The sequence below is a fragment of the Centruroides vittatus genome, unplaced genomic scaffold (genome assembly GCF_030686945.1).
Source record: "Centruroides vittatus isolate TY-2023 unplaced genomic scaffold, ASM3068694v2 contig_330, whole genome shotgun sequence".
In the NCBI taxonomy this organism is placed as follows: Eukaryota; Metazoa; Arthropoda; class Arachnida; order Scorpiones; family Buthidae; genus Centruroides; species Centruroides vittatus.
The window spans coordinates 24251-43041 of NW_027122119.1; the positions used below are offsets into that span (position 1 = coordinate 24251).

Here is an 18791-nt window from a genome sequence, read left to right on the forward strand (position 1 = left end):
AATCCGACAGGCACGATGGAAGATTTTCGATTGCGCTTTAAATGCAACATCAGATCCGCTATATGAGAATTAATTACCAGTTCATTATTTACCAGAAATTCTCCTTTTTCGTTCCAATCGTATTGATATTGCTTTAGTAATTGAATGATATGCGGAACATATTTTTGATATCCCAGCGGGACAGAAACTGATATCTGATCTTCGATAGTCGACGGTTTTGTCGGTTCTAACGATGGTTGCGATTCTTCGATCGGTTCTGGTACCATCGAGACTCGAATCGGTTCTTTCGGTGCGTGAATAGTTTGTTTAAATCTCGAAAATTAGTTGACTTAATAATTTAACTTTCAAATCATCCGATAAAGTACTTTCTTCTAATAAATCTTGGATATTATCGTGCAATCGTATTTCCGGTTTTTGCAGTTGATATTTAGGTACTAATTCGGGAGGTACTAACATAACGCCATTCGTTGAGCCATTTTTTTATAATCCAAAAATTCTTTTAGCTAATGATATTATTGGATCTAAAATCGCGCCTAAAAATCCTCCCGATTGATTTATCAAAATCTTCTTTTTTGCTTGGAGACCTATTCTTTTATTTGCGAGTTTTCGAATACACTTTTTATATTTTTTTAATTTATTAATGTTTACCGGTACTCGACCTTGCAGCGTATTATCGCAAATTTCGCATATGACTTTTATCTGATCGGGCGATGCTTTTTTTAACAAAGCTTTTCTCTGAGCGGGTGTTGCCTTTGCTAGCACATTTAACAAATGATAATTTTTTCTGATATTCTTCATTTTTGTGGAATATAAACCCAATACACGCCTTGGTTGTCGGGAAAACACGAATCTCGTAAACACAATTCTTTATCGGTCGACGGATGGAAATCGATAAACAAATAACCGTACGGTTTGGATGTCGCGCTTAAATATGCGTCTTTGAAGTAGGGCATTTTGCCTATAAACGCTTGACGAGCGAGACAGTTGATTTGGCTTTCATCTCTATTATTCTTAAATAAAATCAAATAATGAGTATTTAAACTAATATCTCTCATTACTTTATTACGAGGAAATAAATTCTGCATTATCAATATAACGCTTATATTTTTATGATGCGATTGAACGGTAAATAATTCCGCAATTTTTTCGGTTATAGAATGCATTAAATCGTCTATAATTATTAAATCAACATTTTCGTCGATACTTTCGGGAATACCGCATTTAAAATGAATATTTTTCTCTTCCACGAACCAAGGTTGATACATCGAGTAACACCATAAAATGCGATTTAATCGTTTTTCATAGATATTTTCATGTAGCATTTTCCGAACTAAAGAAGTTTTTCCAGATTGAGACGGGCTTACGACGATACAACTGGACAGATGTTTTAAACGCATTTTCTGCACAGTAAGTTAAATTCGTTCTTTAATAATTGTACACCATTATATTTGTGAAGCAATCCATCGCTCGAAAATCTTCGAATGTCGTATACAGTTCTTCCAGCATTCGTACATTTATGTAAATAAAAGTTTCTACCTAAATGTAAAGAATATTCGCAAGTAGTATTTTTTATATTAATTTCTTTAAAATCCGATCCTTTTAATAAAACTATAAAAGAAATTGTTAGCGAAAATATTTCTATACAGCTTATAATAACAAAAGCGAGTACTATTTTGCGAGACATGATGATCTAAAATAGCAATTAAAACCGAAATAACTGCTTATTAAAATAAATCAAAAACACTAGTGCACATGCGCGAAAACATAAAACCAATCGCGAATTTAAAAATTATTTTATTTGAAAAAATGGATGGGTGTAGTGACGATATGCTACCGCGATTCGTTGGACGGCATTTGTTTCAATGAAAGAGAAATTATTAGTTCCATACGCTTTCTTTAGAACCTCATTTCCTTGCATCGAGTTGGCAGAAAATCTGCTAAAACAATCGCTAAAACACAGCAGTTTTCTCCAGCCGTTAAAATTCTATACTCTGTAGATTTTTGACCGTGGTTTAACCCAAAAGTAAAACAGCGGTGGTTGCGTACAGCGAAGGAATCTTATCATCATTATAACTTACAAATTGTAGAGAAATCTGACAAAACATTCACCAGTTTTGAAGACTGTTTTTCTGGTGTCGAAAAAAAAAGTGACCCTCACTGTGGACCCGAAAATAATATTCCAAAAATGTATTTTGAATACAAAAGTAAAAATCAATAAAATTGCATTTTTTCTCGAAAATTTTTGTGTTTTATTTAATAATAACGCAGTCATTAATTGTAAATAATATATATTTTTAAATTCGTTGATCTAAAAACAAATTTCTGCGTGAAAATAAATTCAGTGACCTAAAAAAATTACAATGTGATAAATTCGTTGACCTAAAAAATAAAATGGTTGTGTGAGAAAAAATTCGCTGACCTAAAAAATAAATGTCCACGTGAAAAAAATTAATTCTGTTAATGATGATATTAAAAAACATGTTGCAACATGAAAAAATATATAAAAGTTCGGATAATATTTAAAAAACATGTTGCAACATGAAAAAAAATATAAAAGTTCATTTGTCTAACGATTGCAACATAAAAAAGCTTATTGGTCTAAAACAAAACTAATCGATTGCATCATACAAATTGATTCCGACATATAAAGCGCTACAAACTAAAATTAAATTTGTATTATATTAATATCGGAAGAAGACAAGTCGATCCTTTCGTATAAAATGGAGACAAGAAAAATAGCTCTGCTCTCTGACTAATTAAATTTGTTGGTTGATTGGAAAGATTTCTCTAAATTAAATTTAACAGAAGATGTAATAAAACGACTTCAAGATAAAGTTGATTGGGATATTATTTCTGAAAAAAATCTTAGTAATGAATTTATTGAGGAATTCCAAGATAAATTAAACTGGAATAAAATATGGAAAAGCAGACATTACTCTCCTACTTTTTTAAACAAGTATACTCATCGAATTAATTGGGATGATGTTTGTCGTTATCAGCAGTTAACAGAAACATTTTTGAGTGAATATTCTGATTATCTAAACTGGGATCTCGTATCTCAATATCAAAAACTGAGTCCTCATTTCATTATAAGTTTTAAAGATTCACTCAATATGCCGCTTGTTTGTAAATATCAACGATTGAGCGAAGAAACTATTAAAGAACTTGAAAACCATGTGGATTGGGAGATTATTTCAGAATATCAAGATTTATCCGAAAAATTTATGGAAGATTTTAAACATAAATTGGATTGGTGTAGTCTCATTAGTAATCAGAAACAATTAACAACCAAATTTATAACCGATAATTATCAATTTGTTCTAATTCGTGTTTTGGCAAAAATATGCGAAAGACTTTAATTTTTTAAAATATAATTAATACATTTATACACGTATTTTGTATACTTACTTCTTAATTGATGTAAATGTTTTTTTATTTCAATAAAAAAATGAATTGAATTGAATATTTCTATTGTATTTTTTTTATATGCTACATCATTTTTTAATTACATAACACGAATCGCTTATAATGTATACTTCTTCCCGGTGTTGGCCCCACATCGAGTTTGTTCACTCTTTTTACAAAACGAGGTCAAATCAACTTCCCCCAACAATATAAAGACGGGAGGTTTACTTTCTTTAGCTAATTCTTTATCAAGTTTTTTCTCTGCACACGAAAAATATTATTATTTGAAGAAGGAGAAGAAAATAAATAGAAGGTAAGTTTTTTCAAAAAACTTTATATAAATGTTAAATAATAGATGTAAGAATATTTTCGCAAGATTTTTTTTTCGAGAAAGATGAGTGTCTAGGCATTAACTCAATTTAAATTCTTTAGGTTTTTTTAATATTCGGAATAAATTTAAGCTAATGCTTCCTACAACTAACTCTTAAACTTTTTTTAATAACTTTAATTCGCTTTTATAATTTCAATCTTAAGCTTTTTTTTCTTGCGAATTTTCTTTAAAAAACTGCTTTCAGTTTTTCAAAATTTCTAATTTAGACTATTTATAATAAATATGCATCATAATATTTATTGTTTTTTTAGATGCCCTACTATGTTATAAATCCTACTGAATCCCACTCTACCGAAGTTTAACGACGTTGATCATAAAAGAACTTCACGCATTCTATGGAGCCAATTGTCATATCTTATAATTATTTTAAATTTCATTATTTTTTGTTCTTATTTCTAATAAAAAAGAGAGAGATGTCGTCGTTTATTTAATCGTTGACGCCGCACGAAAAAATATATAACGTAAAAGAATCGATAAAAAGCAAATATTGCGATTCGATTAGCGAGGGTTCGTGTTGTTTATTTTTTAAATACCTATCTAATTTCGAAGAAAAAAAATAATATATTAAAAAAATGAAGTTTCATATTTTGTCGACAGATGGATTCAGCCAAAAAAACTTATATCTCTCTTAAATATTAAAGTTATATATATAAATATTAATTCTCTTAAATAAAACTTTAAAATATTGATTCCCTTAAGAGCTCTCTCTCTATATATATATATATAAAAACTCAACAAAAAAATACGTATATATATAAATCTCTTAAAGTTATATATATATATATAAATATTGATTTTCTTAAGACGTATAAAAAAACAGCGAATCTCTACGTATATATAAAAAAACCGACCTATATAAAAACAACGAATCTCTACGTATATAAAAAACACCTTTCTAATTTCAAAGGGAAGAAAAATATTTTGTCAACAGTTGGTGCCAGCTTAACAAAAAACTTATATATAAAAATAAAAATATATAAATATAAAAAAATAAAATAAAAATATTGATTCTCTTAAGGTGACTTAACAAAAAAAAACTTATATAAAGTATACTAATAAAAGAAAGAAAAAATCGATGAAAAAAATATATATATCGTAAAAGAATCGATAAAAAGCAAACAGCATTCGTGATCGTCGTCGTTTATTTAATCGTCGTTGTGACACACATTAATTTGTCGACAGATGGCGCCGGCTTAACGAAGAACTTATATATATAAAAATAAAAATATATAAAAAAACTTATATATTAAAATAAAAAATATATAAATATAAAATAAAAATATTGATTCTCTTAAGATGAGTTAACAAAAAAACTTATATAAAGTATACTAATAAAAGAAAGAGAAAAAAATCGATGAAAAAAATATATATATCGTAAAAGTATCGATAAAAAGCAAATAGCAAATAGCAAATAGCCTGATCCGATTAGCGACAGACAGTTCGCGCTGTCTGTGATTTTTTTAATCGCCTTTGTAATTTCGAAGGATTAAAAAAAAATGCAGTTTAATATTTTGCCAACAGATGAACAGCAGCTTAACAAAAAATATCTTAAATATTAAAGTTATATATATAATAATATTAATTCTCTTAAATAAAGAAAAAAAATTGATTCTCTTAAAAGATCTATATATAAACAAAAAAAATCTCTTAAAGTTATATATATAAAAAAATATCGTTTCTCTTAAGACTTGTCGGCGAATCGCTCGTTATTGTAAAAACGCTCGCTCACATTTTGGGGTGAAGTATATCCGAAGGGACAACAAAAATGGGCGTGGTTTTAATGTCTACCAGAGCTTTTGGAATGCAAATATCGTAGAAACGCTCGAACGATTCAACGGTTATTGCGATTTTTAGCCCCTGGTCGACGTCTTTCCCCTGAAATGTAAGGCAATACTGAAATAAAAGTTTAACAAATTATCCCAAAGTTTCTCTCCCTTATACTACTAACACATCTAATAAGTTTTCCTTTACAACATACAAAAAACCCGTTAATGTTAACAAAACCATCAACTACTACTAATATTTTCCAGAAAATATTAAAAAGAATATTTTTATCATGGAACTAAAAAACATTTACACAAGAACTACTGATGATAATAACCAGAAAAACAAATTAAAAGAACTTGAAACTAAATTTTTACTTAACGACTACCCCAAATCGAAATTAAACACATGGCAAAAACAATACTGGCTACACAGATATAATACCAAACACAAACCAGACAAATTATATAAACCCTTCCCATATATAAAAAATATCTTTGACAAATGCAATAACATCCTTAAAAATGACAACATCAGCATAGCTCCATCATTGACCAACAAAATATCCAACTCCATACACCACAACATCAACAAACAATACAACAATAAGACAGACATCCTTAAAAGTATCGGAACAGTTTACAAACTTGAATGCAACTGCCATGACCCGAAAATTTATATTGGTGAAACTGGCCGTATGTTAGATACTAGAATTAAAGAACATGAAGCTGCTATCCGCCTTAAACATAACACTTCCCCTTGGTACACCCACACAATTGAAAATAACTGCCAAATTAATAGAAACAACATCAAAATGTTACATTCTGAAAAAGATCCTTACAAACGGAGATTTAAAGAACATATTGAAATCAAAAAACACCCTAAAGAGCAACTCATTAATATTTCTGAGGGTATGACAATAAACCCCCAATGGTACCAACTAATAAAAGACACATCCATCCGTTAAACATCGTTTACAGCACACCCCACTGTTCAGATTACCTTGGCTTTCGGTAACCTTACAACACATGTCAGTATGCAGTCAAGTCCCGTTAAACACCGGTCTTTACCCTTCTTCACTCTCATCATGAACATAACACCTGCACTGCAAATGTAAGTTTTTATTTAAATAATATAAAATGTATAACTGTATATAAATATATATATATTTAACAATTGTATTAAATCACAAATTTGTTTATATTGTATTAAATCATAGATTTTTTGTTGTAGTGAATGTAACACTCCTGTTAAAAATACGGAAAAAATTATAAAAATTGTACCAACTTATAATAACGCATCAGCTTTATAATATGTAAGTTTCTATGTTTACTATTTTCCAATTTACGTGATCCTAAATACTGTCGGAAACCTCAACGTTTTTGTAATTTCCTTAACAGCACTGAAGAGGGGTTGGAAAATAAACCAACCCGAAATGCATATGAATAAATAAACTAAGTTTCCCTAACCGTATGCTGTTGGAGCGTCTACCAATTTCATTACTTGGCTTACAAAGACGGTTCACACAGGACATCGATTCTATTTATTCCGAAGACAGAAATCTTCATAGCGAAAAAAAACTATTATTCCAAAATATGCTAATATTTCGAATAATTTGGTCTAATTTTACCAAATCTAATATAGCATTATCATTCAAAAAGGAATCGTTGTTTTTCGGTATTGCAATAAAATATGCTTTATTATTAATTGTAATACGTCTAGAAATGCCTAAATTACCAGTAGTATTCAAAGAAAACATTGATTCGACTGAATTCCTTTCTAATTTTCCTCTTCCATTAATCGGAGTGTAGAGATATTCCGCAATCTTCACAATGTGTAATTTCAAGAATCCAGTTGCCAGCACAATCGTTATCAATAATAAAATGTAAACGTACAATTGAGGATGACACCCGATGTGATATCCAATTCGAGAAAACCAACAGGTAAAGCTGTTTTTAATATTTTTCTTCATCGTTATTCTGTAATAAAATATTATAAAATAACATTGATTCATATCAGTATAGATAAATATTTTGTGAACGTCATCAAAAAATTCACGAATAGCTTAATAATATTTGCGTGGATTCTTCAAATTATGTGAATGAATCATAACATGAAATGCATTTTAAAAATATCGAAATATGTACACGTAACTACACAAAAATATTAAATCAGTAAGTGTGAAAATATTGTATATATTTATATTTTTAGAATCTAACTTTACAGTTGAGTATTACTAAAGAATCAATCGAGTATGCAAATTTAATGAAACATTATTTTAAGGCAAGAAAAAGTAATGACAACGGTTGAACATTGCTAACAATCTTATTTCAAAATGTAAGTAGTTCTTGAGCATACGTCGACAGCGTCAACTTATATGGACCCATGAAGCTCGGGCTTACACAATATCTTGGGCTAACACAGTTTGTTTCTTCGTAATTTACAGCCATTTGATACTGCAGTTGAACAATATTGTTTGATCGTTTTATCAACTAAAATTTAATAAAAAATACACTAAACTCTTTATGTCGATGATTAAGGAGTAAAAAAATTAAATTAATTAAGAAAATTAAAAGATATTTTATAATTTTAAGTCAATGAAATATTTTGCGATATTTCTTGTCTTGTATCAGCTAGTTGGGCATGAGCATCTAGGTTATATCGTCCCGTGGTAAAGTGCGACGTAATTGTTATGTAATAGTTGTTGTATGCGTTTACGATGGTCGTTACGCAAAACATAATGCATTCGGGGAGGTTTTTTAGGGTAACTGGTCCTTATTCAGGCATTACAGATGTGGAGAAAACCAGCAAAGCACGTCTGAGCAAGGTGCAAACCCACGACTGAAATCGAAATGTTCAGGGAAAAAAACCGCTTGGACACTGGTGGACTATTTTGCGATTTTTAGCTCAAAATACTTACAGCTAATGTTTGCATTAATATTTTTGTTACGTAATTTATTATTTTATTACTATAATATAATAATAATATAAGCTTAATATTTCAAGAATATGATATGATTTGAAAAATTCTAATACTTTCCGTTTCGTGATGTTAGTTTTTCGGCTGATATAAGAGAAGTAAAGTATGACAATCGGTCAAAAATGACTCAACGATTTTAACATTTTTGGACTTACGACATCTTGAAACGTCAAGAAATGCAAAAAAAAAAAAAAAAAATTCGGAGATAATTCCTGTATGTACAGACGTTAGTGTGTGTGTAGGAAGGAAAGATTTTGTTCACTCTGCTTCAAGCTTAATAACTCCTGTATTTTTTGTCGAAAATTTCTGAAATTTTGCAGGGAGTTTGTTTATTAGGGGAGTGATGCTTTTAAATTTCGGTGGTTAAAGGTAGAGGGGGTCTATCATAAACAGAAAGAAAGAATAATTTGGCTGAACAATACTCATGAAATGCCAAAATGATGACGCATCAAAACATTCTAAGAAGACTATTAGACAGCAGAAAAAAGTTTTTCACAAGTTTCATTTACGAAACAGAGAATAATCATAAGAAATGGAAAGTGAGAGACTTCTTCAGAGACATTAAGCCCCTGTACAACACATATTGAATAAAACCCCTGGTCATCAAGGATTTATGTGCGAGGCTGTTAGCCAACAAACAGGAAGTTTCTAAAAGATGGAAAGAATATTTCCGGATCTCCTGAAATGTCCAGACCCCACGATTCCAGCTACATTCCTCCCAAAACTCGAACCAGAAGTTAAAGAATCTACTCAGTGAAGTTCAGGTTATCATACAAAATTTCCATTATCACAAAGCTGCAGAGATTAACAATATCAAATCAGAGCTTTTCAAATATTGTGGGCAGCAGCTTGCAAAGACAATCCATAATCAGATTCTGCAGATCTGGAGACAGAAAAGAATGCCAATGGAATGGAATAATCCCCATCCACAAGAAAAGAAATAAAATGGAATGAAAAACTACAGGGAGATCTCTCTACTCCAAGTGAAATAAAAGATCCTGTCACCTCTAGTTATGAGGCAATTGACTCCAAACATGGAGGGAATCGTGGGTGAATATCAAACTGGTTTTCGAAAAAATACAGCCACAACCGATGAAATCTTCAGATTCAAAAATTAACATAGGTTCTCGAGAAGAACTGCGAGTACAATGTGGTCACTACTGATTTGAAACCGAGATCATAACATATACATTCAATAAAATTTACTGCCTGGACAACAATTATAAGTTTGGAAAAATTACAAAATTTCTCTTTGTTCCTTTTCCCACTTTTAGCGTTCGTCAATAGGAAATTTAATCTTTCCGAATTTATGAAAAAATATATTTTAAATTTAACAAATTATGTTTACATGAAAAGAAAATAAATTAATGTGATGGTTGCATTTGTTTTTCATTTAAAATTTTCTCCATACGTGGATCTTCGTTAGAAACACACAAAAACAAATTGTTTTCGAGTAATAAAAGACGATTCCTATATTTAGTTTTTAGCGCAACCATAGACAAAAAATCCTTTTCACAGAGATAAGACGTGGCGAAAGTGATTAATATTTTCAATGCTTCTGTGACTGAATTTCCATATTCGTGTCGACGAGCGAGCCAAAACGTATTTAAATCTTCAGATGTAAATTGCAGTTGTAGCGTTTTGTCGGCAGACATTTCGATGAGCTAGCTGGTCGTGAATCTCAACTTGTAAGTTAGCAGCGGCGACAACATTTTCACTAAACGGATTCGGTATCCATCTTTTCAAGAAATCATTTTTATTTTCCGGGAAATACTCTGTCAACTGAGTTTTTAGCTCACGCAAATGCATCTTCATGCAATCCAAACTGTGGTGAATAATAGTGTGGGAAACGCCGGGAGGTAGGACGGAAGTCGGACCTCCTTGTTCTCGGCGAATAGGTCGGCAAGACCCGCCCCACTGTCAAGGATGGCTAATTTTGCGCGATATCCCGACTTGTCGGGATCGGTCAGTTACTTGTCAGGTCGAGTGGAGGAGTGTGTGTGGGGTCGTCGATAAAGAAAGGCAATATCCGTATAACAGGACAACACAGATAATGGTTTATTGGAACATAGGAACTACTACAGAAACGCTACGCATCCCGTCCCTAATCGCGGGAGAGAGAGAGCTCACAATTGTTAGGGGATTCATACCTCTCGGTGATCGATTTTGATCGAGGATGTTCGTCGGACTCGGGCGTTTTCCTGGCGGAGCGACAGGTGGGCGGCAGGATTGGCTTGTCGGCGGTGACTTCGGCGTCTCGACTTGGCCTTCGAGTCGGATACGGTGTCGCCGGGCAGTTCGTCTTCTTCGGACGTCAGCTCCCCGTTCTTAGAGATCTCCCCCCTATTTATACTCTAAGTCCCTTCCGCCACGATCACCAATCGCGATCGAGGATGGTGACTTGAGTTCCGTGACTCAGGTCGGATCCTGAGAAGGAGGGAAGTGAGTTTGACGGCGGAAGATTGTACATCCTTCGAAACTTGATCGTTATCGTGGATCGCGATCGTTATCTCCCGAGAGGGCTTCGAAATAATTAAAATTTAACATTGGACAGGCCTAATACGGGTCTCACACTGCCTCGGACTTTCGAAATCGAACTTGGTCCTAAACGGGACCAGTTTGATTTTATTGACTGTCCGGGTGTTCGCTTTTATGGAGGGTGCTCTCTCTCCGATCGTTGAGAAATAATTCGTACGTATTTTACAGATACCTCTATAAAGATACATATATAGATACATATAAAGCGGTACAGAGTTGATCGCGATACAGTAATAGGATATACAAAACATAGGCTGAGTTAAAACGGGTCGTTCTGTTGTCTGGTAGTATCGGATTGATACAATGGTAATTCGTCGACGTCTGGGGACGGATGCCTGTTGTTAATTAGCAGTAAACATCGGTGATTGGTTGGAGGTCTGGAAGTCGAAGACAAAGATTGTAGTTCGAGGAAACACGTGGGTGCGTTATTTCCTTTGTTCAGTTTTGTCGGTTCGTACGTTGATGGGATATTACTGGATATTAGATGGTGATGGTTGACGAAAATCACAGGTAAGTTTTTGATAGAATGTTGATAAAGTGCTAAGAGGAAGGAAGAATTGGTCCTCGGTTGAGGAGTAGATGGCTGGAATTTGGTGGGTTGAATGGCGAATGGTGGTAACGTTGGATAAGTCGACATCCTGTTGGCGTGGCTGTTAGCTGATACTGTCTTGGTATCCAAAAATAAAGATTAAAATATACGTAATGGCAATTAATTCATGGTTATAGGTAGAGGTATGATAACAGATAGGTAAAGTGGGGTTTTCTACTCTCTCTCTCGGGAAAATTGGTTATAACCGATATCTGGTTAATAGAGACTGGGTTGAGTGTATCGCGAATCTATGTAATAATTAAGGCTTGAATAAAACATCAAAATGTAATTTATTAAACTAGAGGTAACATACTAATTAAAGTAACACAATTGAATTTGAATGGCTACATAAAAGGCTACATATATGGTTAACATGGTTAAATGGTTACATATAAATGGCGATAATAAACCTATGTGTATAACTGGCTATAATATTCGATAATATATATCAAAGGTAAAAGCATAGATATAAATTCGGTTATATAATGATACATCAATGCGGTAAAATATAAAGTTGGTAAATATGACTAAATATACTTGGTCAAGATTTCGTCCGGCGATTGTGGTTCCGGTGTCGGGATCTGCGTGGAAGATTTTGAACTCCGGAAGTCGACTCTAACCGGTCCCATAGGTATACGCGCACCGGACTATACGGATAGTTAATAGGAGAAGGCAACAGGTGTCGGTCTCCGCTGAGCGGAATTTGAGGCGTTGGGTCCCTCAGCGGCCGGAATGTGCTCTTGCTCCAAGTTTGCAGCTAGATTGTCTAATTGTACCTCTTGGAGGAGGTGATTTGCCGGATTAGGTTTCGTTCGCGGGAGTTGGATCGACAACATCGGCGGCGCGGTAGATAATAGCGACAACCATATATTATGCCAATGGGAAGAAGAGCAATCAGTAAGCAACTCATCAGGATGGTAATTAACGAGGGGGTCGAGGTAGTTAAAGGAGGAGGTGTTGACATACGTAATAAATGTTCGAGGTCATACCGGACATTTGTCAAGGAATGATCGGCTTTTCCAATATCGGCGGAGCTGATCACCTTGATGGGTAGCGTCTGGGGATCCTTTAGACGGGTTTGCAGTAACCATATTTCGGTTTGATTTAGGATTTGTTCGATTTGGGGAACAACTAATTGTTGGGCTATGTTCAACAATTATCTCATTTAATTGTAGTGTAGGAAAATTGTAGTCAACCGATTTCGAAGGTAGGGCTCATGATACCGTAGGTTTGTATAGAATGGCCTGTCGCGCTTCTTAAATCGGTTTCCTTATCGCTATCGATGTCTACCCTCTCTAACATCGTATTAGCAAAAGATTTGGCTACGAGAGACACTTTCGCTCCCGTATCTATTTGAACTGTGGCCGGATTTCCTCCTATAAAAACACTCAAAGATGGCTTCGCTTTGCGCCGGAAAGGAAGTTATGGAGGCCAGAGCGACAAGGTTCGGTTCCTTGCTCTCGAAGGTTTTCTGATTGCTGATTTCGCCTTCTCTGGTGTTCGCGGCCGAATCCTAGCCGTAGGATAAGGGTTCCTTTGAGGGTGCGATCGATATCGTCGCCCGTCAACGCTTCGTACTCTGCCCCTCCATTTGGACTGAGAGTTCTCCGGTGATTGGGATCGAAATCGGACCCTAGTTTGTTCGTTACCGGTTTCCTGTCTCGCGGGATAGTTTCGAGGCGGAGGCGGTGTCGCACGCTCGCCTTCGTTAACAGCTGAGGGGGAGGGCGAGTTCCGGTTCCTATCGGAGTTAAGGGTAGCTCGAACATTCGACTGATCGAACCGGCGACGGGAAGTAGTCGGCCGATAGTCATTTTGCCGGGTAGGTGTCCTAGCATAGGTGGAGTTCCGGAAACTGCCCCGATCGCTTCGTCTTCCCGAGGGGGTTCTATAATTGCGTGGAGTTGTACCTCGAGTGAGCCCGTCCACTCTACCTTTAAGTTCTTCCAGCGTCTTTGTTAATTGCGTTAAATCGTCTAACGGAGGATGTTCGGTTGATCGCAGGTTAATTGTCCGCAAGTTTCCGCGTGAACGCGCGGTGAGTTCCTCAATTGTTTCCTCGTTAATTGCGGCATCTAAGGCCTCGTCAAAGGTTTTTGGGGCATGACTCATTACCCTTTGTTGGATCCGCGGCGTGATTCCGTTCAAGAATTGGACCTTTAGGCGTTCGTCCAACTCTTTTCTTTGCACACGCTGTATGATAGCGGATTCCGCCGCATCCGCACCGGGTTCCGGGGTGATTTCTATCTCCGTCGCTAGCGCTTGCAACCGTGCGGCATACGCTTGGACATCTTCATCCCGTCTTTGCACGCAGGAATAAAACCGATTTAATTGAAAAGTGAGAGGCACTCTATCGAAACGCTGGAGCATAAGTCGCTTAAATTCGTCGAAATCGTCGACTTTCTTAATTCGCTGATCCTTTCGTACGAATTCCCGGGCTATTCCCGCTAGTTTTAACTTTGCTACTGCCAGCATTTGCGCTTTCGACCATGCAGCAACCTTCATGATATCCGCTAACGAATCAAAAAAATCCGTTACACGGGGGCCTTGCGGGTCTCCTGAGAATACAGGCAGCAACGGGATTATCCCGCCTAGACCGCCTAACGTAAAAGGGTTCGGTCCTGGATTTGGGAGCGGTGGCGGATCCGCTGGGTTAGCAGGCCCTGCCGCGGGTTGGGGATTGGGTTCCATTATCGCTATTTATCCTTAAGTCCCGAATTCGAATATGGCCCTTTTTCTCCTTTATCGCACCCCACTCCTGTAAACCAATTTGTGGGAAACGCCGAGAGGTAGGACGGAAGTCGGACCTCCTTGTTCTCGGCGAATAGGTCGGCAAGACCCGCCCCACTGTCAAGGATGGCTAATTTTGCGCGATATCCCGACTTGTCGGGATCGGTCAGTTACTTGTCAGGTCGAGTGGAGGAGTGTGTGTGGGGTCGTCGATAAAGAAAGGCAATATCCGTATAACAGGACAACACAGATAATGGTTTATTGGAACATAGGAACTACTACTGAAACGCTACGCATCCCGTCCCTAATCGCGGGAGAGAGAGAGCTCACAATGGTTAGGGGATTCATACCTCTCGGTGATCGATTTTGATCGAGGATGTTCGTCGGACTCGGGCGTTTTCCTGGCGGAGCGACAGGTGGGCGGCAGGATTGGCTTGTCGGCTGAGGCTTCGGCGTCTCGACTTGGCTTTCGAATCGGATACGGTGTCGCCGGGCAGTTCGTCTTCTTCGGATGTCAGCTCCCCGTTCTTAGAGATCTCCCCCCTATTTATACTCTAAGTCCCTTCCGCCACGATCACCAATCGCGATCGAGGATGGTGACTTGAGTTCCGTGACTCAGGTCGGATCCTGAGAAGGAGGGAAGTGAGTTTGACGGCGGAAGATTGTACATCCTTCGAAACTTGATCGTTATCGTGGATCGCGATCGTTATCTCCCGAGAGGGCTTCGAAATAATTAAAATTTAACATTGGACCGGCCTAATACGGGTCTCACACTAGTGTCTTGTTCATTCAAATTTTCCTCAATATAATCCGAAGTGAGTGGGAACATATCCAAATTTTTGCTTTGATGGCGAATAATCCAGATATCATGCTTCTTAATAAACGCACGAACTTTGTCTGTCATTAATAAAATGTTTTAATCACGTCCTTGTAAATTCACATTCGAGTCGTTTAAATGCGAAAATTACATCAGCTAAGTAAGCCAACACGACATACACCCATTATTCTGTAAAAAGAATGAGAATGACATTTGTTTATCCTGGAAAAATATAATTAATTCATCTCGCAATTCCAATTCCCGGGTTAACACTTTCCCCGCGATAACCATCGAACTTCTGTATGGAAAAGAAGAGATTTTTTTATTTTCGCCCATTTCATCGCATAGTTTAGCAAACAGCCTGTTTTGTAACGGTCGGCTTTTAATAAAATTAACCAACTTTACAGCTTCAAGAATAAACATGTTTCGTAAAGATGCTATACTTTAGTTTCATAATTTTACGGGTGCCGCTTCGAGCGGCGGCGGAAACACGAGGCGAGGTTGAACGCACGCGAGGTTGCTAGGCGACGATTGCCAGCCAACCGCCTCCTAGTGAGGGAGGATACGGTAAGTGATTTGTCGATTTAATGGGGCAAGATAGAAGCGCTCGCAAAGCGCGGCCGATATATGTTTGGAGCGGAGCGGGGCACAGGAGTTTGCTTTAGAAAAGAGTCGTTATTATTTTATTTGACGTTAAAAACGGGTGCCGAAAATTAATTTATATTATCGACAGAACTACAAAACTAAACGGTGGCGAACGAGAAAGCTAAAATTTCGGGTAGGAAGGATTTCGGGATTTAATTAATAAGAACGGAGAGATCGAGACGTAAGCGAGGATTCAGCCGGCAATAAAGAAGGGAGTGTAATTAATAAATCCGACGAAGGGGGAACAAATGGCGTATAATTTGTTTTGCATTCAGTGACTGGAATAGCCGAGTAAGAAAGTATATTTATAGTTTTAGATTTCGAACGGAGATTTAGATGTGTCGTTACGTGTGTAATGCTACAATTGGATTATCGTGCGTTTATATTTTTGTTTTAAACTTAGTTGCTTGCCGTAAAGACGCCTGCCAGTACGAAAGAGTTAGGAAAGAATTAGAAAGAGTTAGTCGGGACCGTATAGAGCTGCACACTGCTCGAAACAAATCTTGGTTAATTCGAATATTTCGTTGTCTACTGTAAGCGTGGATAGCGGAACCGGCCAGGCCATAGCGCGAGAATGGAGGAAGGAAATGAGCTTCCTCCGCCAGCGATCAAACAATCCGCAGTCGAAAATGATATGAGATATCGTGTCGGGAACCGACAGTCCGCAGTTACAATTTCTAGAGTTGATGATTTTAAAACGATGTAAGTAATAATTTAGTTTTCCGTGCTCGGAGAGAAAAGTCGTTATAATTTGATCGTGTTTTTCTATTTTTATGTTTTTCCTATGTTTTATTGTCGGAAAGAATCTATGCGTAACATCGCCTTTATTGTCCGAATTCCAGCGAATTTCCCAAAGTCGGTTTGATCTCTGACGAAGAAGAGCTTTCGCGTGGGCGAGGGGAAGAATATCGTAGTCTATGGAGTCGTTTAAGAAGGCGGAAGTGGCGAGGGAGTCGGCCAGATCGTTTCCGGGGCAAGAATTATGTGCTTTTAGCCAACAGGCGGACGTGCCGTACGAAGCGACACACGTTTTAAATAGCTCGTATATTTCAAAATTTAGAACGGTCGAAATTTTTGGTTTCGCTAGGAAAGCAATAGCTGCCTTCGAGTCCGAACATAGGAGAACGTTATTTAATTTATTACTTATTATGTATTCTAGAGCGTTTCGAATAGCCAGAACCTCCGCTTGGACTATATTGCAGTCGGAGTTTAGTTTGTATTTTCTTTGATAGACAACATTCTTGCCCGATAGAAACGCAAAGGCCGCCCCACAGCCGCGGGGGGATTTAGATCCGTCGGTATAGATACGTAGATCGCGTGACGCGTCGTATGCGACGATGGCATTATCGTGGCTGTACGCCGGATGTGGAAGTCGTTCTGCGGGCGCCTGAGTTGCGAAGAGCAAGGGCTCTTCTCCTGGCGGAGAAGTACCCGAGATTTTGATGCGATAATAATCAAATCGCTCTCTCAGCACGAGGTCCAAAGGAGTCTTGTTGGCGATAACAAGCGCCGACTCTCGCGAGATTGTTCTATATCCCTTGATTAATTTAATGCATATTCGTCTTTGAAATTTTAACAGCATGTCTCTGATTTTTTGATGCGCTAGAGAACCCCCCCAAACGGCTATTGCATAACTCAAGACCGGAAGAACGACTGCCTCATAGATGATATCGATAGACTTAGAGTTTAGTCCCCATTTGAGGGTTGCAATTTTGCTAAGGGAGAGGAGGAGCCTTTCAGCCTTTCCGAGCTGATCTCTCACGTGAGGGCACCAGTTTAGTTTTTTATGCAATTCTACTCCCAAATATTTAAACGAGTTAACGTATTCCAGTTTTTTCCCATTTAGCATTAGGGTCGGTTTCTTAAATTTTAGTTTTCTCGTTACGAAAAGTAATTTCGATTTATCTTCGTTAAACTGCAGTTTGCAATTTTTTGCCCAATTCTCTAAGTTTGCCAGAATGCTTTGTGCTTTCTTTCTGAGATGGTATTCTTTTCTATCTGTCACCGTCACCAAGAGATCATCCGCAAAAGCCACGAGCTCGCTTTCTGCAGGGAGAACGATCCGAAAAACCGTGTTTAGAAGAACATTCCATAGATGGGGGGCGGCAGCGCTGCCTTGGGGTACACCTAGGTCGATGGATTTCGTTACCGTTTCTGCATTGTGGGTTAGCTGGGCTTTCCTTCCCCGGAAATAGCTGACTAAAAGATCGTAAAGATTCTTTGGGACTTCTGCATTTCGAAGTTCATTTAAAATTAAGACGGGCCACGCCGTGTCAAATGCAGCTTTTAAATCCAAAGATATTACTATGCATATTTTTTTATTATTTAATGCTTCCAGCATGCGATCTCTAACTATTATTAAGGGTTCCGTAGTACTTTTTTGTGCAGTGAAGCCAAACTGTTTACTACTGAGGTATTTCTTTTTGGACAAATGATGCGTTATTCTGTTAATCATTAATTTTTCCAAGATTTTGCCTAAAACGGGTAATAAACTTATCGGTCGGAACGATTTCGGGGAGTCTAGTTGCTTACCCGGCTTCGGGATTATCTTAACGATTGCATGTTTCCACGCCGTCGGAAAGAAACCGGAAGACAAGCAAGAGTTATAGATTCGAGAGAGAATATTCGGATCTGCGTTAAAAGCTTGTTTTACTATTTCTGCATTTAACCCGTCATGTCCGGGGGATTTTTTGTTTTGCTGGGCCGAAACAGCTTGTCTAATTTCCGAAATGCTAAAAGGCAAATCGTTTTCCCTGGAATATAGAGCATTAATGTTTGCTCTAAGTTGCCGGTGGTAATTGGAGTCGCAAGAGCGATCGTCGGAAAGAAAGAAAGTGTTTATAAATAAGGTGGCTATTTCTCTATCATCGTATAGAGTTTCACCTGCGGAATTTTTAATACATAGTTTTGTTTGGTGGGTCGAAAAGTCTTT

General features: G+C 36.9%; 1 protein-coding gene across 1 annotated transcript; it reads right to left on the bottom strand.

The window, feature by feature from the left end:
• Positions 1-16319: 16319 nt before the first annotated feature.
• Positions 16320-18314, bottom strand: LOC136973908 (uncharacterized). The gene has a single exon (XM_067268681.1). The coding sequence runs from the start codon at positions 18312-18314 to the stop codon at positions 16320-16322; it is 1995 nt and encodes a 664-aa protein (XP_067124782.1).
• Positions 18315-18791: the final 477 nt, after the last annotated feature.

Bases quoted from the DNA above. Each gene is read 5' to 3' on its own strand.
- LOC136973908 (XM_067268681.1), bottom strand. From the start codon at position 18,314: ATGATTAACAGAATAACGCATCATTTGTCCAAAAAGAAATACCTCAGT.